At 50.0% G+C, this 25,546-nt stretch overlaps 1 protein-coding gene across 16 annotated transcripts in view; it reads right to left on the bottom strand.

Annotated features, from left to right (window-relative positions):
* Positions 1-25,546, bottom strand: part of MSI2 (musashi RNA binding protein 2) — a 213,110-nt gene that overhangs the window by 38,683 nt on the left and 148,881 nt on the right. For all 16 annotated transcript variants that reach the window (XM_048324649.1, XM_048324651.1, XM_048324655.1 and 13 more), the window contains 3 exons: positions 13,890-13,972; positions 8,457-8,571; positions 2,349-2,423 (listed from right to left, as the gene is read on the bottom strand). In XM_048324649.1, the coding sequence (XP_048180606.1) occupies positions 2,349-2,423; positions 8,457-8,571; positions 13,890-13,972 (273 nt within the window). The remainder of the gene's footprint in view (positions 1-2,348; positions 2,424-8,456; positions 8,572-13,889; positions 13,973-25,546) is intronic.

Here is a 25,546-nt window from a genome sequence, read left to right as displayed (position 1 = left end):
ACTTCTGCAAGTGCCAAAATGCACGAAAGGAAGGGCTGGCACATCCCTGTCCTTGAGTCCTGCCCTACTCCTGGAAAGGCTCCCTGGCACTGAGCTGTGCTCTGTGGCCCTGGGCTCCCTGCCCCAAACACCTGCTCCAGCGAGGGGGGCACCCCATCCTGCTACTGGACCATTCCTCACACCACGCCTCCGGCCAGGACGCTCCCCACCCCGCACGCTCCGCCGGGTTGTGATTCTGGAGATCAGACCCCCAAATCACCTGAGAAACTCCCAACAACTCTGGAAAGGTTCTGATTGCTGCTAAGGAATAATTGATCCGAGCAGGAGGAGAGCAGGGGCAGAGCTTTGGGGCAGGGGAACTCAACAAGGTGAGACAGGACCCTGAGCATCTCCTGGTGCTTCCTGGCTCCCCTGGGCCCCACCATGGCCCACAGCTTTCCACATGGATTCTTTTTCCATATTCAAGCTCTGCAGGAGACTGAAAATAACCAGGCAGTAACTGGAAGTCCTGCTTTGATAAAAATAGGCCCTTAATAAAAATACATCTAAGAAGGGGTCAAGTCAAAGGGTGCCTTTTCTGTCAGCAAGCAGACACATTCACTTTCGACATGTTTATAATTAAACTCATCTAAGCTCTGCTGATTTCCATCATTAAACCTATCAAAGGTGTCTCTTCTTCAGTGCCTTCATACAATCAGCTGGCACACAGAATCGTGAGGAGTCAGAGTGTGAGACAACACACAAACACTTGCTGAAGCCTCCTCCTCACCTCCAGCTCCTGGCTGCAATCCTGCCAGACCACACTCTCCCACTGGTTCCAGCAGAACCAGAGGTGGTGTCACCTGGACCTGGGGCAGCTGCCTTGTCCCCACCAGCACCGTGTCACCCTGGCAGCTCTGCTGTCTGCCTGACGCCCCAGTTGTTTCAGACTTGGCCTGGTCCAGGTGGGAAGATGTAGCACTGGTGGGAAGAGGTGGCTCAGCTTTCGGTAGAGCCCTGGCATTTGTGACTTCAAATACACAAACCCTCACAGTGCTGTTCCCCTCGGTGTTATTGATCCTGCAAAAACCAGCTGCACAATAACCCCATCACAAGGACACTGTGCATGCTACAGGTGACAACAATCCGTATTTTCCCAAAGCAGAGTGTCATCCTAATGACCTAGGACTGAACACAAGGCTCCACATTTGCCCCAGTGCGCTGCAGGTGGAGCTAAGCGTCTGTTCACATCCTCACCCATCCTAGAGAACCTTCCTGTGAGGTGCTGGTTTTCCTCCTGCCCCTCCCTGCTCACTGCAGGGGGGTTCACTGGGTGTCCCCGTTACCCCAAGCTCCCACCCCTGTGCTGTGAGCCCTGAGGAGTGCGTGACCCTTGTGACAAGGCTGCTCAGGAATTCAGGAGTCTCCTAACCATGGTGGCCAGGTGGGGCTTCAGCCACAAACACAGCAGTGCTGCTTGGCTTGTTCCAGCTGCTTGGGAAAAACCCGGAATGAAAGAAAACTCCCTGTCCTGTGTGATGCCAGTCCCACTGCGGAACACGCTGGAAAGGGCAAAGGCTTTGGATGGGCTTTGTTGGATGCCCCATCCCCGGAAATGTTCAAGGTCAGGTTGGACGGGGCTCTCAGCAACCTGATCTAGTGGAAGGCACCCCTGCTCACTGCAGGGGGTTGGACCTTTGAAGGCCCCTTCCAGCCCAAACCATCCTATTCTGTGGTTCTACGATCCGTTCACCCCCGAGCCCGCCGAGCGCCCCAGTCCCGGCCCAGCGCGGCAGCTCCGCCGAGGGCAGGGGGAAGCGAACCAACGCCAAAGCACAGCATCACCCCACGGCTGCTCGCTGCTCCTGGGGAGGAGCCCCCGAGCCCGGCACGGAACACGGCGAGGTCGGACTCCGCACTCCAAAAGTGAACGTTCACTTACCACAGGCCAGCACGGGAAGGTGTGTGCGGGTCCCTGTGTGCGTGTGCGTGTCTGTGTGTAGCTCTACAATATCTATGAAAGGAAAAACCCATCAAAGGGAGGGTAACAGCTCTTCAGTGATCTCTCTTGCTTTTATGTTTTAATTTAAGAAGTTTTGTTTTCAAATAACCAGTACCAATTTATACATTAGGAAAAATGTATTGAAAGTATGTCGCTATAAATGTCTATTTTAAAATAGTAAAAAAAAAAAAAAAAAAAAAAAAATTGCTGTTGTGTGAGGTGCTCCCTGCAGACCTGCCTGTCTCAGCTTGCAGCTACGGACTTAAAAAAAAAGGAAAAAAACAAAAAACAAACAAACAAGAAAAAACCCCAAAAAAAAGAAGGAAAGAGGGGAAATAAAGCAAATCTGCAAATGAAATGTACGTACCTGGGAACTGATAACTGTAACTTGGGGCAAATCCAGGATATCCTCGGCCATATGTTGCAACAAAATTCGGGTAACCTTGATCACAGAAATGTAAAAAAAAAAAAAAAACAACAACAAGAGAGAGAAGTTTGAGGATTAATGAAGGGTTTTTCTGAAGGGGTTTTTTTTTTTTGTTTTTTAATACAATGCACAGTGACAGGGAGAATGGGTGAGACCTAATTTTACAGAAGGTATTAAAAAATCAGATTTATTCTGCTCATGCCAAACTGCAGAGAGGTTTCATCATTATCCTGGATAGAAACATCTCGAGCTGCCGGCGCTGGCCCAGCTCCGAGCAGGAGCCCTGTCACTCTGGTAATTAACATGCACTTTGGTGTCTGGAGCCCAAGGACTGTGCATACTTGTTAGCTGGAAGAGTAAATGCCAAATGCTAAGGCTAAACACATAACACGGGTTTGCTCTGACATTTGGAGAGCTTACAATGAATGTACTTTGCTTCAGAGCTATTGACAGTTGGAGATTAAGGTAGTAGTAATTCTTTATCCCGGGAGTGTGAAGGACAACAGTTAACACATCAAAGAGTTGGAGGCAACAGCAGCGACGAGCCAGGGAGTCAAAGAGCTTTTAATTTTTCAGGAAAGTAAAAGGAAGCTGTGTGAGGTGCTTCCGAAGGCCCTTTCTGAGGCAGAGCAGCGGCGCAGCCGACCTCGGGCTGCTTTGGGAGGGTTATGAGGAGAAAAACCCACTTGAGAGCATTCTGTGAATAAAACCACCTCAGTGAAGGCACAGAGTGGCAACTCTGCTGGCTGGAACAAGCAGCTGGAATATGAGGGAGCAGGGCCCGGAGCGAGGGTGCTGATGGGCACTGGTACCAGCCTCGGGTGAAGTCTCCCTGTGCCACACGGTGCCTGTGTGCCAGGACCAGCCAGGCTGGGCAGGGGGCCTCACTCTCTTGTCTGCATGTGCTGGATGTCCCACTGGTCCCTGGCCATGCGTGGGCTGGCAGCAGCCACGGGGTCGCACACTGTGACACCCCGTGTTTTAACCTCCCCACCCTTACAGAGCACAGCCATTCTCTCTGGTCCCACAGTGGCTATTTGCTCTGACCCACATGGCCAATGTCCCGAGGTGTCCTGTACACTCAGAGGGTTTCCTAAAATTCTAACCTCGCATTGATTCTCAACCTTTCCTCGCTCAGTTTTCTTAAAAACAGGCACCACCCCGTGCAATTCCAGTGCACTAAATGCCGCAGAATGTCCCCACTGAGCCTCAGAGTCACCCCAGGCCTCTCCAGACCAAGAAACCATCAGGAAAAGTTTTCTCCCGCTGTCTGAAGTCAGTGGAAATCTTGGCAGCAGCTGGGCTGGAGCCCGGGCACATGCTCAGCAGCCGAATGGCTCTTCTGGGGGGCTCCTATCCCTGCTTTTATTTATCCTTTAATACACCCATCCATCAGCCAGCTCTTTTCCTGCTGCAGCAAGTCCCTCCATTTCCGATCAGATTTATATATACGTACAGCGCACTATTAATCATAATCTAAAACTGGAAGATAAAAATGCTTGGATGAATTCTGATTATGGGATTAAGCAGTGCCAGGCAAAGGCAGCCCTATGACGCCCGGACAGCACGTGGCGCTCAGTGATATGTACACACTGCTTTAGCCCTCCTTTCACAGCTCAACAGCTGGATTCCCTTAGAAATTAATCACCTCTGTCATTAAATCAGATCTTTCAGAGTTAAGCTTTACAAACCTTTTTTTCCTTTCCTTTTTTTTTTAACAACACTATTGATAAATGGATTGTTTGCTAAGTACATAGTGCCATTAACACCACTGAAAAATCGCTCTGCGGCGTCCAACCGCAGCCCCTCTCTCCTTGCCAAGAGGAAGAATTCAGTTTATTCTGATTCAGGCAATTCTGAAGCAGATCTGTCGGCTCACAACTGTCAGGGCACAGGGACTGACATGCTGGGCAGCACCTGAGCTCTGCAGGTGTGGTACCTGTGGCCCCAGCTGGATTGGCACAGTGGGGGGATGGCAGCTGCCCACAGTGGTTTGGATACCACCTCTTCTGCTGCCTGCCTTGAAATGGCCCTGCCTCTGGCCCCAGGGCATGCCTGCTGCAGCCCTCCTGTCCCTGGCCAAACCTGGCTGTGCCTGATGGCCACGGCACCAGCCAAGCTGCCCGGGGGCTCTGCTGGCACCGCCAGCACTCTCGAAGTCAGGCAGATGAAATCATAAATTTATAATACAACATTACTTCAATTTTCCTCTTCATTTACTGCTGCAGTGCCCAGCTCTGCTCAAACGACTTGAAGCCTGATCCTCGGGGGACGTTGCCTGGCTGAATATCAATGGTGCTTAACGCCACACCCACGTGGATCCTTCATCAGGCCAAATGATGGCCATGCTGACCTATCCAACACTCCCATTAGGTGCCATCCTCATCCTGCACTGGGCACCCAGCAGTTGGTTTACTAGCAATGATCAATCCCTTGAATTATCCCCTGTTGCTAGACCAAAAATCCAAGTTTTGACTGCATCACCTCCTTTAGAGCAAGACTCTCCTGTTCACGGAAGCAGAACTCAAACCAGCAACCAAACCACTTTCACACCACTGCTTCCACCCAGCTCCTGTCCAGGCTATGGAAGTGTCTTTTCATTTTAAAATTTGGTGATGGGGTAGACAAAACTCATGGTCAATATGTGGGAACACTGAGCACAAAGGAGACAGGGGACCCCTGCAAAATTAATTCAAATGCTCCAGAAAATGCATGGAAGTTGTTGTCTCCAAGTGTTGCTCTGAGTTGCAGCTGCTACTCCATTGAACAGTGTCTGGTGGAAAAAGGAATGACTTTCTTTGAAGGGCACAAGCTTCTTTTATGCATGAGCTCAGCCTACCTAGGCTGAGCGTGTGCAGGAACACAGAGCCCTGCCAGAGACCTTCCGAAATCCATGTTCCACCACACATCGCTCCCGCACTCTGCGGGTGTGAGCTTGGGGACTGAGCGCTCCCACCTCTGGACGGGTTTGCAAGCTAAAAGGAGCCAAATTTTAACATTAAACACCAGGAAGATGCCCATCACCAGGAGAAATGAGTGCTGTGGGGCCCAGCTCAGGGTCACCTCCAGAGCCAGGTGTCACCGCTGTGGCTGCGGTCCCAGACACAGAGAGCAGCTTCAGATGGGAGGGGAGATCATCTCCTAATGTTGCTCCTCCGTTGCTCTCTTCTTTCCTCTCTTCAAGTTTTCAGGCACAGACCTGAACAGAGGGCAAAAAGCCGTGGGACAATGCTGGGACACCCACGTGCCCTTGGGTGACCGGGCTCCTGACCCGTGCACCAAGGCCAGGAGCCAGCGTGAGGCTCCAGGCACAGGGTGAGTTTCTTGGTCACCAAACTGCTCCACTCAGCCAGACACGTGCAAGGGGGCACACGAGACCTGTTCATGAGCATCCACGGGGCTGGGGAGCAGCTCTTCCTGCTGGCTGGGCTGACAGGGAGATCAATGGAACTGAATCTGCTCCACTCTTTATGCAGAGGGGCTCATTAGTGCTCCTCCTCTCCCTGAGACCAGTGTGTCCCACCAGCAGCCTGAACCCCAGACAGCCCAGCAGCTGTCCTGGCACAAGGTTCAGCCTTTCTTGACTCTCCCAGTCAAAAAATCCTTTCAGAAGAACACTTTAATTTTGCTCCAATCAACCAAATCATCACAGAAGCGGCTGCCTGCGCGCCTTTAGACCCCGGCTGCTGCAGGCTCCTTGGGGAGGCTGTGATTAATGAAAAAGACCAACTTCCTTAATAGCTTTGGAGGGAGTCGCTCCCCGCTCCTTCCTTTGGGTTGTCTTGTGCGTTCGTTCCTCCGATTCCCTCCTCTGCCCATCAACAGCAGCTGGAGAAGGTGACCTTGAGCAAGGGCCTCTGGAAACAGGTATAAAAATCCTTCCAGAGCAGCCCCAGTTGCTCTGGTTCAGCCCAGTTGCGCATGGAACAGAAGGAACAGGGTAGACCTGACCCAGCCTCGTGAGACCCCATGGAACACTCGGCAGTGATGGAACTCTGTGTCTGATCATTTGATGGGTTAATTATGCCCCTCTTCCTGCAGGGATGGGCCCTGAAGCCTTTGAAACCGGGGGTTTCTGATGGCCATCCAGCAGCTCTGCTCTCCTGTGCTGCAATTTCCTTGTTCAGCACTTAATTATTTAACACAGTGCCACTGTAGCAAGCAGGAACTTGGAAGATGAAAAAGCAGCTCGAGTGGACAATGAAGCATCTGGCCTTCAACATGCATCAATCACTAGAGCTCAGCAAGTTCCCCCGATCTGAAATGCAGGGAGAGCAGTGTGGGATCGGCCGGAGCCGCACTGGTCAGGGTGACCCAGCCCCCCAGTGCAGCAGGACCAACAGGTCCAACACGTGCCCCGTCTCTTCCTCTGTGCAGTTCCACTCACTGAGGGCTTCTTTCCTTAACTCTCACAGCTTGAGATGATCCTTTTCCAGAGAAACAGCCCCGGTGGGAACGGACTCACACTGCATCCGGGGGCTGAACTTTCCCTTCAGGACACTGGGGTGGATCCAGCTCCACTCACTTTGTGCTCAGCTGCAAGGAAAAAGGCTGAGGCCATATGGTGAAGGATGATGCTGCTGTGGATTTTCTTGGCTTCCCAGGGTGACCTGGACTCTCTCCCCCTGCAGCCAGCACGGTGGCACACAGACCTCCACACTCCACCTCCACCACCCTGACCTCAGGCAGCACAGGTGGAAAAGGAAGAGAAAATGGCAGAAATCAAGTACATTAGCTCAGGCACCCGGGGAACACAAAGGTAACGAAATCACAGACTGACTAGAGCAAGATAAATATTTTAGGCATAAAAAGTGATTTCCAAACACTATGGGGCTGGGTGGCAGTGGAGCGTGGGGACAGTGAAACAGATGATCAGCTGCAATAACCCGATTACACATCCCAGAATGGATCGCTCCAGCCACACGAACAGAAGTACTATTAATTCAGAGATAAAGCAAACATGGCAGGAAGTTTTTCCGATCAAATCAAGCAGTGTCTGGTGTCAGACACCTCAGCATAACAGCCTGATCCTTGCAGGAACAGAGTGCTCTGACTTGATGCCCACCCCACGGGCTCTGGGGTCCTCCAGCATTTCAGCCAGCCCCTGAATCTGCTCAGCAGAGCTCAGGGCAACCCAGATTCCAAGGCTGGGCTTTGTGCTCAGTTTCTGTGATCATCTAAACCCAGGACAGGAAAGTCAAAGCATCCCAAAGGGGGACACTGGCCTGGGAAAGGCTCACTGCTGCCTGGGGACACCTCCAGATTGCCCTCCCATTCCCACATGCTTCATGGACACAGGAGGTGACAACTGAGGCAAAGCCCAGGGACACAAAGGGAGCAGAAAGTTTAAAATATATGGTGTTTTACAAAAAAGTATTGGCAATGGATTAGCAGCGTTTTGGCCGAGGACAGAGTATCAGGGGTTGTCACATTATTTAGAAAGAACTATCTAGGCAGAAACAAATGAGAACCAATTATAACTAAATAGACCTCGTGCACAAATAGGAATTTGCCATTAAATATCATTTATCCCATTTAATTAGTATTTTCTGGACACAATACTCAGGACTAAAATACCATTCCATCTCCTTGAAACTTGTAATTATTGTTGCGACCTGTCCTGTTACGCATCCCCCCGCTTCCTCCATCCATGCCATTTAAGAACCAGCAAGATTTTCAATTATCTATGCTGAACTGTCAAAGCTACCTTTAAAAGAAGGGGAATAATGTGTGACTCAATTCCTCTAAAAAAGGGGAGAGATCATTTTTAGTCAGAATGAACACACTGCATCTTTCATCATTCTATTTTTGCGAGTAAGAGTAAAACAGGCTATTTAAAACATCCATTTAAATGCAAATTTTTTATATTCCAGGCAGGGGGGAGGAGTTAATCATTTACCACAGACAGGATTATTTTCTTCACTCCACCCCTGCTAAAGTTTCAGCCTGGCACCCACACAGGTGCAGGGATTTGCTCACCCCTGTGGCTTAAGGGTTTGGAAATCAGGGAGGCAACACAGGCTCCAGAGTGGTGGCTGCAGCACTTACCCAACATTCCCATCCCTAGCATAAAAGCGTCCATGGTATACGGCAATCCACGTGCCCTTCCTCTCGTCCCTGGTGGAAACATCACTTCTTTAGGTTGTGCTTTCTTACATTCTACCTATTGAGCAGAAACATGTACAAATGAGATGCAAATGAATTCCATGTAAATGTCAAATGCAGAACTGATCTACTTAAGGGGGGGAGGTTTATTTTTAGCGTCTGCCTCCCCACACCTCCTCCCGCTCAAAGGTGAACTTCCAGAATAGCGTAACCAGATTTAAAAGAGCAAACGTGTGTGTCTCTTTAACCACCCACTGCAATCCCCCAAAGATGACAGAAGTGCTGATTTAAGAAGTTCCTTGTTCCTGAAAGGGAAACGGCACTTGGGGGATGAATGGAGAGAGGGCTCCAGCATGGCTCCATGGCAATCGATAACAGAAAACGACTCCCAGTGATCATTACAAAAAGCTCCTTTTAAAACAGGAATAAAGAATCAATATTTCTACCCAGCAGAAAATTTCTGTAAACCCTACTAATAAAGGATCTGCATTCTTTCACTTTCAGTTACTCCTGCTGCCTTTGGAAGTTGCTCAACACCACTGGAACCACGTGGCGATTCCACCAATGCCCTGTGAGACAGCAACTCAGCCCTGCTGCCAGTGGGATCCCCAGCCACCCTCTTCCTCCCAGGGAAAAGGAGAAATACAGCACTTCTCCATGGTTTCTTGCTCGGGCACTGCCATCTCACGCCCCCAGCAGACGGCCCCTGCGCTCCCCTTGGCCCTGGTGCTACAGCTGCACCAGTCAGCTGGTTTGGAGCTAACTGGAGTCATCCCAACCCATTCCTATGTGGCTCCACGGCTCAGTCCACGCTCTGAGCAAGAGGGTGACATGCAGTGGTGCAGCCCAGCACTGCAGGGGCTGTGGGGACGCATCGCTGGGCTGAGGGCTGAATCCATAGGTTTGAGCTTCGTGCCTCTAACTTTGTTCTTCTGATTTTCAACCAGAGCGTCATTTAACAGGAGTTTGCCAAGATGACTCCTCCAGTCAAATGATGGGGGGAGCACCAGGAGTGTGTCATGTCACTTCATTTCACAACCACATCTCTTGGGAGGGCCACTGCTCCCAGTGCCACGACAGCATTGGTTTACACCTCACGGCCACTGGCGCTGCACAGTCAGGATGATAAAACCCATCCAGCCTGGATGGATGGACAATTAACAGGGAAATGAAGTTTGGATTAGCACCGTTAGAAACAATAACCTGGTAATTAGCTTTTGCAACCACAACCCAGCCCACCGCTGCTCTCTGTGAGCCTGGCACTGCTTCTGATTTCCACAGCACACAGAGATACAAAGGCAATGGCAGCGAGCTGTAGAGGGGTTTTAAGCAGGATTAAAGGGGAAGAAAAAGTCACCAGTAGGAAAGAAGAATAATTCCTAAGCCTCTGTAAACAAATATACCCCATACAGAGGGCAAGAAGATTCTCTATTATCCAGACAGTCTCTCTCCCCAAGGGAAAGATGACATGTGGGATACAGGACTGGGGGCGTGGCCCTGCTCTGCTGTCTGGGAAAGGGACTGACTGACCCCAGCCCTACCAGCTCATCCCGAGGGGACTGTCACACTCCCCAGGCTGCAGTGTCAGACCACGAGGTGCTCTGGGAGGCTGCCCATGCACCATCCCATCAGCAAACAGGGACAATGTCAGAACAGGAGTGAAGCACCACAACAGTGGATCCACGGGGGGCTTGGATGGTGCCTCTTCATCAACAGCAAAAGCGGGAAGAAAAGGGGCCTGGCTACTCTTCTGCCAGAATCCAGCCCTGTTCTTATGGGGAATGGGATGGAAATGGCCACAACCACTCCACAGCCACAGTTACTGCAAGGGGAAAACCCTGGAGGCAGCAGGGATGTCACACATGTGACAGGACACGCAGTGAGGCTTCTCCAAGAGGGAATGTATATGGATGTGAGTCAGGGCTGAGCTCCATACTGAATTGCCCTCGAGAGCTGCCCGATAAGGGTCTTTGTACACACATCTGGACCTCACTGAAACTTTCAGTTCAGCATTTCTGGGCATCTTAATAATTTCCAGATTTTTTCCACCTCCCCGTACAAGGATGTGCTGCACTTTCAGCAGCCCAACAAAGAAAGGTTTAACTCTAAGGCAAAAAAAAAAAAAAAAGAAAAAAAAGGCAGGGAAACTAAAATTCACTATTTTTGTTTAGTCTAGTTTGGAGAATTAACCTTACACTGGGGTACTCCTGGGTCAAGCGGAGCAGTCTCAGCCACGGGAACCCAGGAGGGCTGAGCTGGGGAGTGAAAAGCCTCTTATACCCAGCACAACAAAACAGGCTGTCAGCTCTCAGCCCGGGATGTCTCACAAACCTCTGGTTAACAGCTTTCCAGGGAAACCAGGGCTATTTTGAGGAAAGCAGAATGAGCAATATCCACAATGCACAAACCCCCATTGAGCCACCCAAAGACAAGGGGACTTTGTCGTGCCAGCAACGTGTGATTCACAGCCTGGTGGGCTCTGATCACCTTGGGGACAACGTGTCACTCACACCATGGGCGAGCTACACCACGCAGCAGCAGAGAAGTTTTAAGCTTATTTTAAAAAATGCACTGAGTCATGGTTCTGTTGATCTACCAGATTATTGATCAATGACTGGGGCTTAGAACTAAAGGATCTGGAGCAGGCCCTGGCACAGGCTGCCCAGAGAAGCTGTGGCTGCCCCTGGATCCCTGGAAGTGTCCAAGGCCTACAAAACCTGCAAAATCCCACCCCAAGAAGGAGGAAGAGCCACAGGTGCTGGGCAGTGTCACGGCCTGTTCTAGAACAGCCCAACATTTCTGTCAGTTGCTCCAGAGCCTGGCATCAGACCTTGACTCCAGGCTCAGCTCATCATCTCCCTCGCCAGCACTGTACCCAGGATGAGAACTGAGTCCGCCACAGTGGGATCTAAGGGAAAATAATTACTCCCATCATGTTTCTTTTCCAGCTTTTACTTTTCCTTAGAAAAACAGGTGTCTCTCTGCAAAGCAGCCTGCTCCTGTCAAAGGAACAATAATCCGAGGACAGCTCGTTTGGGTTTATTGTCCCCCTGCAATGTTTGGAGCATCTTTGGCCTCCCACGTAAATTCCAACTTCCATTTATTAAATACCTCGCTGGCATTTTCTTTTCACTGTCCCACTGCTCGTTTAATATTACATTTGACATTCTAAGCTGAATGGATGAGCTAAAAATAGCCTGCCAGGGAGGCTGGAGCTGGAAATAGGCTGGGGAGCAGCCACCCCGCTGCCCTTTGCTTGCCCCCGTGCCTGGGGAAATGACAGCGTTCAGGAGACGAGGAGCAGCGAGCCCAGGGTGAGCCCGAGCCCACCGAGCTGCGGATATCCCAGCTGAGCAACCTGGGATGGGCACAGGGAACTGGGTAGGGATGGGAATGAGGACAGGGCGTCCCAGCCACAGCTCACGGAGCCACTGCAAACCCCATAGCCTTGGGCTGGGGCTGCGAGAGCCCGTCCCCTCCACGGCTCAGGGACAGAGAGGGACACGATCCAAGTATGACATGACCCCAACAGTGCCCCCAGCCAGCTGTGTGCCACCCCAGGCCAGCTGTGTGTCACTCCCAGCTCCCCGTCACACGCAGCTCCCCCCGCAGGGGCTGGGATTCAGCTGCAGACACACCAGCAAGGCGATGACTCAGTCCCAAGACAGGATCATGTCTCATCCCCTCGCTCGTGGGCTGCTTTCAAAATCAGTGCTGAAGGAGTGACAAGAAGAGAACACCCAGAGATGGTGGCACCTGGAGGGGGCACTGAGCGGGCACAGGAGTGGGAAGGGGATATTTTAATTACCCAACAACAAACACCAACACCCAAAACTGCTTCTCTTGCTCTCTGTGATGTTCCTTGAGTGCTTTCACCCTGTCCCATCCTCCACGCTCCCTGTTACCCTCCTGTGCAGCCTTTCACCTGGGAAGGAATCCTCCCAACAGCTCTTTCCCATTCCTCCCCTCCCAGGGGGTGCCCAGCCTGAGGCACACCAGCACCTGCTGCTCCATCCAGCTCCCCCCAGCACAATCCTGAGCCTTGCTCCAGAGAAAAGCCTGTTGTGGGGAATAACTAAACCTATGGAGTGTGCCCTCCTGCTGTGGATAGGAAAATCCTGGAGGGGAGCTCTTCCCTCCCACCTGCCAATCCCTAAATTTACATCCCAAGTGTTTCTAATCTGTCGCTGGGTCTGTCGTGTGGGGGTGGTTGGGGTTTGTTCTGTGCTCTTGTTTTAAGGCAGACTAACAGCATTTAGTAACTACATAAAGGGAATGAGCCTCCCCCACCCCACAGGCACTCAGGTGAGGCACTGTGGGGACAGGCAGGAGACCCCGGTGCAGGAGGGGCTGGGGGGCAATGGGACAGGGCAAAGTCCACAGCATTCATCTGAAGCGGAGCAAGAGAATTCCCGCAGGAGCAGGAGCACTGCCCCAGCCCTGCCACCCCACATTCGGCCAAGGGGACCCCCACTTTTATTTCAGATGCATATTGCAGGGAGGAACAATATGAGGAATATTATTTCAGTGCCCTGGGAAAAATTAGCAAGTCAAATATTGAATCAGGCCTCCAGCATATGCCAAGGAGATTGCTTTGATCTTATCCACACTAAAAGCTCTATTATTGAATTTAAAGTCTGTGAACACGTATCAGACCAATATACAATGCATATCTGAATACACATTTGAGAAGCAAAGGATGTTTTGACAAAGGGAAAAAGAGTATTTTAGCTGAAAATATCAAAGTTACTGCAGCAATTGAAATACATACGCCCCTTTTCATCTGGCTCAGGGCAACCCACAACCTGGGACCTGCCTGTCACTGAGGAGGAACTTCACCCGGGCTTGGCTCCTGGGCTGGGCCTGGGTGGGAGCGATTGTGGCTCCATGGCAGAGAGCCACAGGGACAGGGGCCAGCAGGCAGCAGCCACGGCAGAGCAGGATCAGACCGGGAGCTGGGCCGGAGCAGAGTTTCTGGGAGCGTGGTGGGGTGTAAGAGCCACCCCACGGCACTGCCCTCCCAAACCCGAAACATCAGGGCTCTGACTGGGAGCAGGGCAGGAGGAGGAGGAGGAGAATGGCTTCCCCGGGGCTGCTCGAGGAGCTGAACTCACACCCTCCTCAAGCCCTTTGGCTTCATACACCACAAGCTGCTGTGGGGCAGCTGCCTGAGCCTGTGGCCGCGGGGGACAGAGCAGGGGCTGGGCCAGCCATGGTCCAGGCTCAGCACCCCGTCCCCACCACCCTTCCAGCAGACACGGGGTGTGCCCAGCACCCTCCCAGAGGGGTGTCCCCCCACCCCTGGGCACGGCACACATCTGTGACACGGGGTCAGAGCTCGCTGCCACCGCTGCGCCGCGGAGCACCAACACTCACCATTTTATTATTGATTTCGTGGAAATGAATTTCACAGACTTTTTCCACCACGTCTTCATTTTCAAAAGTTACGAAGCCAAATCCTATTTAATAAAGATACAAAAAGGGGAGGGGGAAGGAAAACATTAGTTAAGTGTAACAATTTCATTTTAATAAAGCATTATTTAGCCATTGGGACTTTGGAAAACTTCCATAACAACGTGCACGTGTGACTACACCTGCTGCCTATGGAGCTGCTCCTGAGCTTATTGCAGCCTAATGGAGGGAAGAAGCATTGTCTCAGGGAAAATTAATACGGTTCTGTTCCAGCTCTTCCATAGGATTTAATGGAGAATTAAAACCTCCTTATGGATTTTTTGATCCATCCTGCAGAATTTAATGGATAGTTACACCCCAGTTACATGATGGCTCAGAAACTACAATAAGGCCGTATTTTCTTTTACACCTTATAGGTTTTTAAGAGCAATCTCTACAAAACCCAATTATATTTCTATGGAACCATATTGATTTCATCTCTTGTTTAATTCCACGAGACTTCTCCATTAGAGCTGACTCATTACACGACCCAAAAACCATAAAAATCCAGGAAGACAGAAAATGATTCCTCATTTACCCCTGGCAAGGAGAAAAACCCCAATGCTTCCCAAACACAGGGCAGCACTTTGTGTTTCCGTGTGCTCTCCCCGCTGCCGCGTGCCAGGTCAGCCCCGCTCCGGAGGTGGTTATTTGTCCCTTTCTTCCTGAATTACTTCCTCTAATACCTCATCAGGACATCCTGAGGCCTCCAGGAACCCATTACGTTTAAGGCCTCTGATCTAATCGTTCCTCTCTTCTCCACTGCTGCTTCAAAGAGCCGAGGATTTGGGCTGGTTTAGGCTGTTTGATGCCTGCTGCCTGCCTGTAGCTGTACACTGAGTCTGCTCTGCTGGGGCTGCACTAAAGGAATCTGGCAGCCCACCACAGCTACACACCGCGTTCCCTGCTCCTGCCTTAACAGAAAAACCTCAGGCTAATGAAAAAACCCCAATCTCATGTGTTGGAGAAGGCTCAATGAGTCAACATCGACACCAATTATGCTAATGAAATCTTAAGAATCTAGTAACAGGATGAACTCCATCCCCCAAACTGGAAACTGCTGGACTCTACACCAGTGAAACTGCACGAGGCTGGAGCAGGGACAGCCCTGGTACAGCCTTGCCTCCGGCTGAAGAGGAAAGTGCATTGCCAGGTGAGGTCCGAGCAGTTCCCAGACAGCTCTTTTGGGAGTGCACAGTACCTGTAGCCATGGGGAATGCTCCCATCCCACTTCAGACCCTCTTACCGGGAGAAAACCCACCAGGAATGGTTTCTAGCCCTCCTCCAAGGTGTAACCCATCATCCTACAGCACACCAGGCTCACAACACTGCTCTGCTTTGCACTTAGAGCAGGCAGTAGCCTGAAATTTTTTACATAACTCGAGTCTTTCATTTGCCTTCTAAATTACTCCATTTAAATCTACCTTAAACAGACCTGCAGTTAAACCTAAAATTTTTGTGGTTAACTGCCTGAATCTGGCATCCCAGGAATCCCAGAGCTGGGAGCAAAGCGTGGCGACCCGGCCCAGCGCAATGAGATGCCCGGGCTGGGGCTACAAGTCATTAATTGTTTGAGCACCAGCAACATCTTCATCATTAGCAACTCATTAGCGAGTGCTGCAGTTGAGGATTTCTCTTTCAACTTGTGTCAGGTCTTGGTGCCAGGATGGAGGGGAGAGGGAATTTAGGAGATTAGCCCTAATATGCCAAACACCTCGAGGAAGCCGCTGCAGTCATTACACGTCTGGACTCGGAAACAAATTTCCCATTCTCATCCCACTCCATATGGCTTAAGCGCAGGTTTATCAAGAAATTATTTGTCTGATTAAATCAGATGGCCACTCAGCTTCCTGCATTTCCAGACTTTATAACAATGAAATAACAATCTGTAGGTGTCAGCAGGCATTTGCAGGTTTCTGAAAGATCTGTGGCACTCGGTCAGACTGGCCAGGAGAGGAAAACCAGAGGCGATTTCTGTGATGCCCAACACCTCAAACTCAGTGGGAGCAACCAGAGGATTTCCATCTGCAGGCACACAGGCACTTAAATTCCTCCCTGTGAGGGTGGGGAGGCCCTGGCACAGGGTGCCCAGAGAAGCTGTGGCTGCCCCTGGATCCCTGGCAGTGCCCAAGGCCAGGCTGGACATTGGGGCTTGGAGCAGCCTGGGACAGTGGAAGGTGTCTCTGCCCATGGCAGGGGGTGGAACAGGATGAGCTTTATGGTTCCTTCCAACCCAAACCATTCTAAGATTCTTTTCTTGTTTCACTTTTTGGATATCAAATTCCGACTTTTAATAACTGCACCCACACAAAGATCCCCCCGCACACATGTTCTTATTAGTTCCCATAATGAATACACGCTGATTTTTAAATTACCAAAACTCTCAGAAACCTTCCTGGACTAAATAGACAATTATTTCTTCTGAGAGGTACTAAGAGTCAACAAAAAAATGGTTCTCGGAAAGTGTATGGAAAAGATTAACCCAAAACAAAGGCGGCTGTTGAAAACGGTGACAGAAATAGGATTCTGGTTGTCAAGGAGCACACGTTTTAAAATGAAATTATACTGCATCCTTCTGAATGAAGCTATTATTGGAAGCTAACAAGCTCTATTTAAGAGATAAGCATTTAACAGAGTCAAACGGTTGGGTTTTTTATTCAAATGAATAAAACTGAATATTCATTTGAATAATCTTTTCTGTAAAAGGAAAGACAAAGAAGAGGGGAAAAAAATAAAGTAAGAGGCAAACAGATGCCCCAAACGAGAGGCTCTGAGCCAAGCACCAGCACTAAAGGAAGCTGAGACATGTATCCATGACCTTCAGGTGAAAAACCCTCCTCTGGCATCTGCTGGGAAAAAGGAGTTATTCCACTCCATTCATCTGCTGAAAAAGGAGTCAGCCCACTCCATTCATCTGCTGGTTAATGGGCACCAACAGGCACCAAAATGATGCCAGCCCTGACACCTGACATCTGATGTGCTCTGGGCTGGTGATGAGCTGGGCATCAGGCACAGGGTGAACTCGAGGATCTTGGAGGTCTTTTCCAACCCAGATGACTCCGGGATTCTGTGAAAAACCTCCTTTGATCCCAAGCCTTGTTCAGCCATCAAAGCTGCCCAGGCCTGTGGGCAGGCAGCTCCACAGAGTCAGCTCAGCACGTTCTGCCACAGTATTCCAGAAATAAGAGAAACGTTGTTCAGAGAAACTGACTGAAACCATAAAATGATTAAAATACTATAAAAGAATAGGCAGAAGCCATAAATACTATTAAGCAGCCAGACTGAAGATACCAAATGTCAGTGCTCCCATGTTGTGTATTTTGGTTTTTTTCCCCCTCAAACCAATTGTATTTCACACTTTTGTCATCACTTGAGAGTTTTTACGTCAGCCTTGGTAAAATATAGCTGAGACGACGACACCATGGCCGTGAAATCCATCTCTTTTCCCTGGCTGGCAGCATCATTCCCACAGCCCCAGGTCTAGCTCCACAGTGATCTGTGTCACAGCTGTGGCTGCACACGCCGAGGACGTCACTGGCTGGCAGAATTACATGAAAGCAGCTTACCCAGGTAAAGGTCTCGCCTTCAAACCTGTGCTCGCCTTACAACAAGGGAAACAAGGTGATTGCATCCCACGCCACAGAGGTTAAACCCAGGCTAATGCTGGGGTTAACCCTGGAGGGCTCTGATGGGCAGACCAGGACCCTGCCTCAGCCCCCATCCAGAGCAATGCCACAGGTACCAGCACCTGCATCACCGTCTGGTGCCTGAGCCAAGCCCACCTCACCAGGCAGGCACAGCTCTGAGGGGCTCCCCAGCCACCTGAAAGATGCTCTGGTCGGTGAAGACACTGCAACTAGAGCCTGTTTTAAGTCCCAAGCTGTCTGAAGGTCACCTGATGATGTCGAGCAAGTCACTCAATCTCATCTGCTGTGCTGCCTCTGCCCGAGCTGTGTCCGCACAGTTGGCGAGGCTGCGGGGTCTCTGCAGCTGGGACAGCCTCATCCTGCACTTACAGCAACTAGAGAGCTCCTGAAAATATTCTGGGAACTAGGGGATCACCAAGGCTCCTTTGTCTTGCACAGCAATCCCAAAGAACAAGGGCAGGAGACAAGAGCAGGGAGAGGACAAAGGAGGAGATTTACACAGCCCCCATCACACCAACACGGCTCTGCTTAAACCTCACTCCTGCTGCCCAGCAAGAATCACCCCCAGTCGCTTGTTAGTGCAGGACCAGTCCCCCTCACACCCACAGCGTGCTCCAGAGAACCATCCTGCTCCTGCCTCCCACCCAGCCGGTACTGGGACGAGCCCAGCCCTGGGGACCCCGATCCCTCCGGCCCTGGCGTGGGAGCCGCCCGAGGAGCGGCTGTGCTGACAGATGGGAATATCCAGCCTGACACCCGCTGCAGCTCCCAGCATCGTAATGAGGAAATATTAGTTCAGGCTGTGCTCCCCCTTTGTGTCAGGGCTCCAGACCTGACTCGCTCGCTTGCGTCTGCTCCGCGCCTCAGATCTGAGTTACTTAAGCTCTGAAACAGAGGAAGGTCCAGTCCTGCTGTGGTATTATTTATGCACCTGCTTTCTTGTTTATGCCCATAGTTTTGGCAGCTGGTCCTGTGAAAGGTAATAAAATGCCTTTCAAAAGTAAAAAAAAAATTAAAAATGAAGAAATGTGACCAGACAAGCCAGGCATAATAACATTAAAGCCCGTGTCAATTAATTTTTCCTCTTCTTGATAAACGAGCCCCATTCCATCCATTAATAATGAGGAAAGAAACAAGAAAAGTTGACACTAGTTTAATTTATTTTCTCAACTTGCCTGGTCATATTTCTCCCTGTTGCAAAGCTTTCCGGTGCTGCTGGGAATTGCAAGTGGCTCCCACACAGTCGATGCATAGATTGGTGTGAATCAATACCGTTCTACTTTATTCACACATCCCTTGTAATCAGAGAGGAAAAAGTTCCTTAGTAAGCTCCCAGCCTGCCAAGCCGCCTTATAGAAATAATAGCAATAATAATAAACTTGCGGGGGGGGGTGGAGAGGGGGATGTGAAACCAAGTCCTGTGATCACTGTCACCAAATCTTGTCTTTGTAGCTGAACAGAACGCATCGAGCAGAGGAGACAGGACATTTTAATTACCCAGACAGTGAACCACGGATGTTTCTAACTTCTGTCTGCAAAGGTACTACAAGTCATTTACCCCCAGAGTCTGGGAATGGGGACCTGGGGGTTTAATCCTGTCTCAGGGAAGAGCCATTCATTCCTCAGCCCCAGAACACGAGAGCCAGGACTTGAAAGCTCAGCCCTGATGTTGCCACCTCCTTATATTGTCACTTAAATATTCCCTGTGGTCTGCATCCCCATTTCTTCCCCCTCACTTCCTTGTCCCTTCCTCTGAGTTTTCATACTGCAACTCAGCTTGTTAGAGCCAAAAACTGTCTAGGACAAAAGCTAACAAAAGCTGTTATTTCCTATTATTCCAATTTCCTGCACTGCAAACACACGGAAGGAGAAGTTCTGGTTTCCAAAGGAGCAACTCTCTGCACATTCAGGGAACACAGCCATAGTCTGACACACACGTCTCAGATTTTACCTCCTTATCTCCAAGGAGGGGTTTTACTGGGGAGAAGACCGGTGACCACACCTGAAGGAACCACCTGCTCCAAGGTGAACAGGATCCCATCTCATCCTCGTGATAACCAGACCAGGAGAGAGATGCACCAGGAGATGGAAGGGGAAGGAGGAGGTAAAAACCTGTGGTCTAGGATGGAAAATATCCTCATTTAACTACAGCATGTGGTCTCCAGCCCTGCTGCTGTGACTGACACCCACCAAGACGTGGCCTGCCCGCACATCCCCTGGGCGTTAATGTACACCTTGGGTATGGAACACAGGTTCTCCTGGCAGACACAGGCAGCTCTTTAAAGTGTCAGTATATTCTCCATGACAGGAGAGTAAATTCTAAAATTAAATCAGCAGACAACTGCCTGAGCCCAGCCCCACTCTGAGGCGCGGGCGTTTCCATCCTGGCGTGGCGGGAGACCGGAGCGCGGCGGTCAGCGCCCAGCTGGACAAAGGGCACCAGCAAGATCCTCCTCTGCTTTTGTTCAGGAAAGCTGCAAGGCTCAGGCTCCTCACTCCGTCCTCCCACGGCTGCGTGGCATTTCCAAAGTGGCAATTGCTCAGAAACAGGGTAAGGCACCTCGGGCTGAGCAGCCATGTGGCAGCTGTCCTTCCGAACGGGCCAAAATCCACTCAAACCGGCTTGGGGCACGGATTTTCCTGAGGGGAGGATGAAGAGTACAGGGCCTTGTCCCCCTCTCAAATGAGCCATTCTGACCAAAGGTTTCCAGGTTCAGAGGGCACCAGTCAGGGCCGGGATGGGGTCCCAGGCAAAGCCCTGGCAGTGGCAGGCGCACCCAGGGACCCCCGCGTGCATCACAGACCACGCTCGTGTCAGCAGCACCTGAACTCCTGGTAATAAATTTTTCATAACAACAAATCTTCATTAAAATCTTATTTTATTAACGTTCTGAAATCAAACCAAACTGCTAAGTACATAATGACTTAGACGCACACTACGCAGAGCTTACTAAATGCCACTTTTATCATATTGTTAATTAACAGAAACGATTAATGCGTTCGCAGATCATTTAGAAGCATTAGCGGTGACCTAAGAAAAATTGCGGGTACGTGTGATACATCTGCACTTTTCCATCAGAATTTTCTACACAGGAGGCCCCGAAGTTTGCTCCTAACTCAGCTTCTCTCTGTTGGGGACATCCGTGTCTCAACAGGCACAGATTTGTCAGCAGGTCAGGAATTAAAGCATCAGGCTGGAATGTGAGATACTGCAGGAGAAAATTACTTCCACTGTTTTCTTTTTCCTCAGTATTTGGGAGCAGCCCCACCCTGCTCCTCACAGACTTTCACTGCTCCCTGTTATTCAGGTACAGATTTCCCAGCTGGGTAAGGAGTCAGAGGTATGGAAATGCTGAGAATGCTGCTGGGTGGAGAATATGGCAGACTCTAACAGGTTTCTTTTTGCTATCATAGAAGAAAACCCCAAATCTTTGTAAAATCCAATTAATCCATCTACGACCAGAATGGGAACCTTGTGCTTCTGTCTATTCATTAGTGAGACCTACAGATTTTGGCAGCCAGGCAGGGACAAAGGCCACCACCCTGGGTGCCAGTCAGCCCAGTCAGGCTCCCATCAGAAAATCAAGCTCCTGACGCTGCACTGCCTCAGCCACTGAGTGCCACATCCTGCCATCTTTATCTGTTTGCCCACAGGCATCAGATACTCTCTGCCTGTCAATTCTTCCACAGTTTATTACCAAATTCCTGAAATATTACATTTTTTATTATATCCAAATTCACTTTATTGCATTTGACAATACAGATAATCACATACCATATGCTCTAATGTTTCGAACCCAATGCATGTTGACAGCAGTTTTTATTCATGATGCATAATTCCATCCAGGGCTGACAAAGGCGGTGCAGAACCCAGCCTGGTGTCAGGGTTTGGAGGCGGGGGAATCCTTTTTTCCATTTCCTTTTCTTCCCTTTAACAACAGATTCACAAAACTGGGAGGAAAGATGCTTTGCTTTCGGGAGAAATAGGAAATTGGCTGAAAAGATGGGCTTATCAAAGAGATGCCTTCAAAATATTAATAATGCGTGGGGGTTGGTTATTGTAATTATTTGCACATGAAACTTGCTGCTAATGGGGTGAGAGAAGCACAAAGGCTCAACAGGAGGGAGCAGAGGCCAGGGCAGTGTTGAGGGGCACAAGGATGAACCCCCACTCCTCCATATCCTCCTGCCTGGCTGTGGTCACTCAGTGCTGAGACCAGCTCCTCTTGCCCAGGTGAGGGTGGGAAGGGACACCTGTGTCCTGGGAGGGCTGGGGGAGGGTCCTCATGTGAAAACCTGGGCAATCCCATATCCCAGCCTCATATCCAGGCAACAGATTCAACAACTTGAGAGATGGCCACGCTGTGCAAACCAAACAGGATGCTACGTCTAAATTAAGCTGTAATGACCCGCTCTGAGCTCTTTATTAGCCAGGTAATGATCATTTAAGAGGAGGTTACTATCTTGAGCCAAGGGCACCTAATACCATTACTGAACTTGTTAAAACCTGCCAAGCAAGTCATTATTTCCAACACTATTTCTTTTTCTCTTAACACAGCTTTCTGCCTCTCCCCTTATGCTGCTTGGCCATAAATCCCAGGATCATGCAGGCTTGGTCACCCTTCCCCAGGAGGCTGAATTTAGCTCCCACTCTCCACGAGCAGGCTGGACACAAGACAAATACTGCACAAAAAGCAAGCACTGAAAACCTCTCGCTGGATGAGCTTTAAGATTCCTTCCATCCCAAACCATTCTGTAATTCTCTGATAACAAGACACCGAGATGTTCTCCTCCTTGTCCCTGTCATGCCCCCCAGGAAAACTACACTTAATTCCCCCACATCCCTTGCCAATCTCCAGTCTTGCAAAGGCTCATATAAGGAAGAGAAAAAAAAAAAAGAGGGAAAAAAAAGGAAAAGCCCAAAGCGCACAGGCAGCTGCTTTACAACTTTGTGACAAACTCCACTGGGTGTTGGCACATCTGATCTGCTCACTGAGCCATTGCCAGTGCCGAGGCACTGGGTCTGCCGAGGATCCACGCCCAGGGGAGAGGATCCCGCACCACATCCCGGCCACCTCGGCTGGGAAGGAGCAGAGCCGGCTGCCTCTCACAGCATCCCAGCGAGGACAATATTATGAATGACACCAGCAAGCTGCCAGCTCAGGAACTCATTACTGTCAAGGTAGAGCATGGCTGGCTGCCAGGCCCCCAGCCCTCACGCTCGCTATGCCAGAACATCCACACACAATTTAATTGCATTATAATTTCAAAAGTGCTTTTCAAACTGGAAAAAGGCATTCACTGATTAACCAGCGAAGAGCAAAATTGTTTATGAAATTGAATACAAAAAGCTACAGAAATGTAATTGGGTTGTTCTAGCACCTAATTTTCAAGCCATTTTCCCACTTATTTAATCACGAGATACAAAAGGAACTAGTGAATTGACTTCATACTAATTAGATTACTCCCTGCGATACTCCAAGCCTATATTCCAACTGGTTGATAGTGCTGCTTTAAACAGAACAAAAAATGGAGCAACAGCTTGTCTGGGGCCATAACGCATTTGTTTCCCATCAACCCTCTTCTACTGGAGGGCCATAAAACTCAGGCCAAGTTCCCCCTAACCTGCCATCGCCAGTCACCCAGAAAGCACTCACTTTCCCAAAAAGGAATGACAATCATTTGCCAAATGATCCTGGCTGCTCCCAGGTGCCAGCTCGGGGCTCCCCATCACAGTGATCACTACCAGCCACCCAGGCAGGGAATCCCTCTGAAATCAGCAGCACGTTAAAATGTCCCACGCGATGGAGGAACTGGCTGTCCCCAGCGATGGACACTCAGGTTCCCCAAGCAGGGGAGAGCCAGTGAGGGGGAGCTCTCATTCCCACTGGTGGGTGCAGGAAAACCCCCACAGGCAGAGCTGAGCTCTGGGTCTGGCCCAGGGGCTAAAGCCACCACAGAATTACTGCCAGCATCACCAGGGCTGTTCTAAACACCTGGTGCAAGGTCACCTCTTGATAGGAAATATTAGTCCCTTTGCCAGCAGCAAACTAGGGGAGCTGCAGACACCTTATTTTATTCTAAATCAAGGCACTAAATTAACAGAAATTTTATCAAGTCTCTGGTTTCCTGAAGAACAGTATTTGAAGATCCATCTACGCCTGCTCCTTCGCAGTGTACGCTGGTAGAAGTTTTTTTAAAGCTGCCCAAGACCCACTCTGCACCTGATACAATCTGCTCACAGCTTTTCCACTAATTTTAAATGTTATTAGGTGCAACATAATTGATTATATAATCAAATGTGGAATGTACATTATCAAGATATTGTAGCACTTCACAGGCCATTTAATCAGCATATCTGGGACTGTGCCAAAATGAATTAGCCTGCATTAAATTTCAAGTACATATTATTGGTTGTATTTGTCTCCATGTTTAAGCAGGCACTTGCTCTTACAAAAGAAATCTGAAATCCTTCAATTATAGAAATAGATTATTAAAAAAGTGCAAGTATTCCTTCCCAGAGCTGTCTCTTCTGCAACCAAAGTTGTCTTTTCTGTCACAAATAGGGTGGGATGATGGATGCCCACCCGCAATGGGGCATTTGTGGGTGCCCTGTATGGGGAGGCCGGGAGGGGCAGACCCCCAGCTTGCCCCCACCCAGGCCCATTTGTGCCCCATCTCAGCCATGCTCCAATTTCAGGCTCTGTCACAGAGCACCTGCCACCAAAAGGCACCGTGAATCAGTGTCCCCTGGTTGGTGACAGGGTCGTAGTTCACCCCACCCCGGTGAGCCAGTGCCCCTGAGCCTCCGAGTTCCTGGAGCTGACCACTCCCTCCAAACTAAAAAAGGATTTTGAAGACGAGTTTCTGCTCAATTTCAGCAAGTGGAGGAGAAGCAGGAGGCAGGTCCATGGTGGAGGAATGAGGCCAAAACCTGCTACTGCTGCTGCTCCTCTCCAAGCACCTGCCAAGCCCAGAACCTTCCCCTTGTTTGTGCTGCTGAAATTTAACTCCCCCACCGTGGATTCCGGGGTGCAGCAGCTGCCAGAGGTGCCCCCAGAGAAGTGAAGCGTCTCCAGAACTGACTTTGCAGGGGGAGATGTTCCCAGCAGCTGAACGGCTGCACTCAAGGTGACTCCTGCCTACCTGGATCCTGCAGCAGCAGCGGCACAGAGACAGCTCAGGGCTGGGGGGGACAAAGCCACCCCAGATTGTAGGTTACGGGGGTTCTGGGGTCCAGTCGGGACGGCCGGACGTAGACGGTGACGGATGGAGACGAGAGATCTCTATAGGCAGGTCTTGGGACACAGCCGGTTTATTGTAAAGGGCGTGGGTATTGAGGCACTGCTCAGAGCTGGTAGACTCAGCTCTGAGCAGGCCCAAGAGAGCAAGAGAGTAAACGGGTGAGAGAGAGAGAGTGTAAGAGCAAGAGTAAGAGCAAGAATAGAAGTGGAAGTGAGGAATGTCCGAAGTCCTGGTTACAATACAATAAATCATCTTCTGTACTGAATATTCTAATTGTCACTAACCAATCTAATACAAGATACAAATCCTATAGCATTTACATACAGCCTATAAGAGTTCTTATATTACCATAGAGTGTTACATCTTAACTTCTAAAAACTACTCTTTGGACCCCTTCTGCTGAGCTAGTAGGGTCTGCTCTGACCCTTGGACCTGTTTGCAAGCAGAGGGTATTGTTCCATCAAGAGGGGATTACTTCAGTTGGCCATACCATTGTTTTCTAGTTGTTCAGTAACTAAGACCTGGTATTTCAAAAGTGGCTTTCATTTCGATGTTGCCTGTAGTTTTCATATTCCCAAAATCTTTTGTCAGGCAATCATATTTCCAAGGCTTTCCTGTTTCATCTTCCCCAACACCAGATCACACACGGCCCTGGGCTCCCCAGCTGCCAGCAGAGGTTACAGAGTCCTC

This window comes from Corvus hawaiiensis, chromosome 20, assembly GCF_020740725.1.
Source record: "Corvus hawaiiensis isolate bCorHaw1 chromosome 20, bCorHaw1.pri.cur, whole genome shotgun sequence".
NCBI lineage: Eukaryota > Metazoa > Chordata > Aves > Passeriformes > Corvidae > Corvus > Corvus hawaiiensis.
The sequence above is the reverse complement of the archived record's forward strand: the minus strand, read 5'-3'. Positions and strand labels throughout refer to the sequence as shown.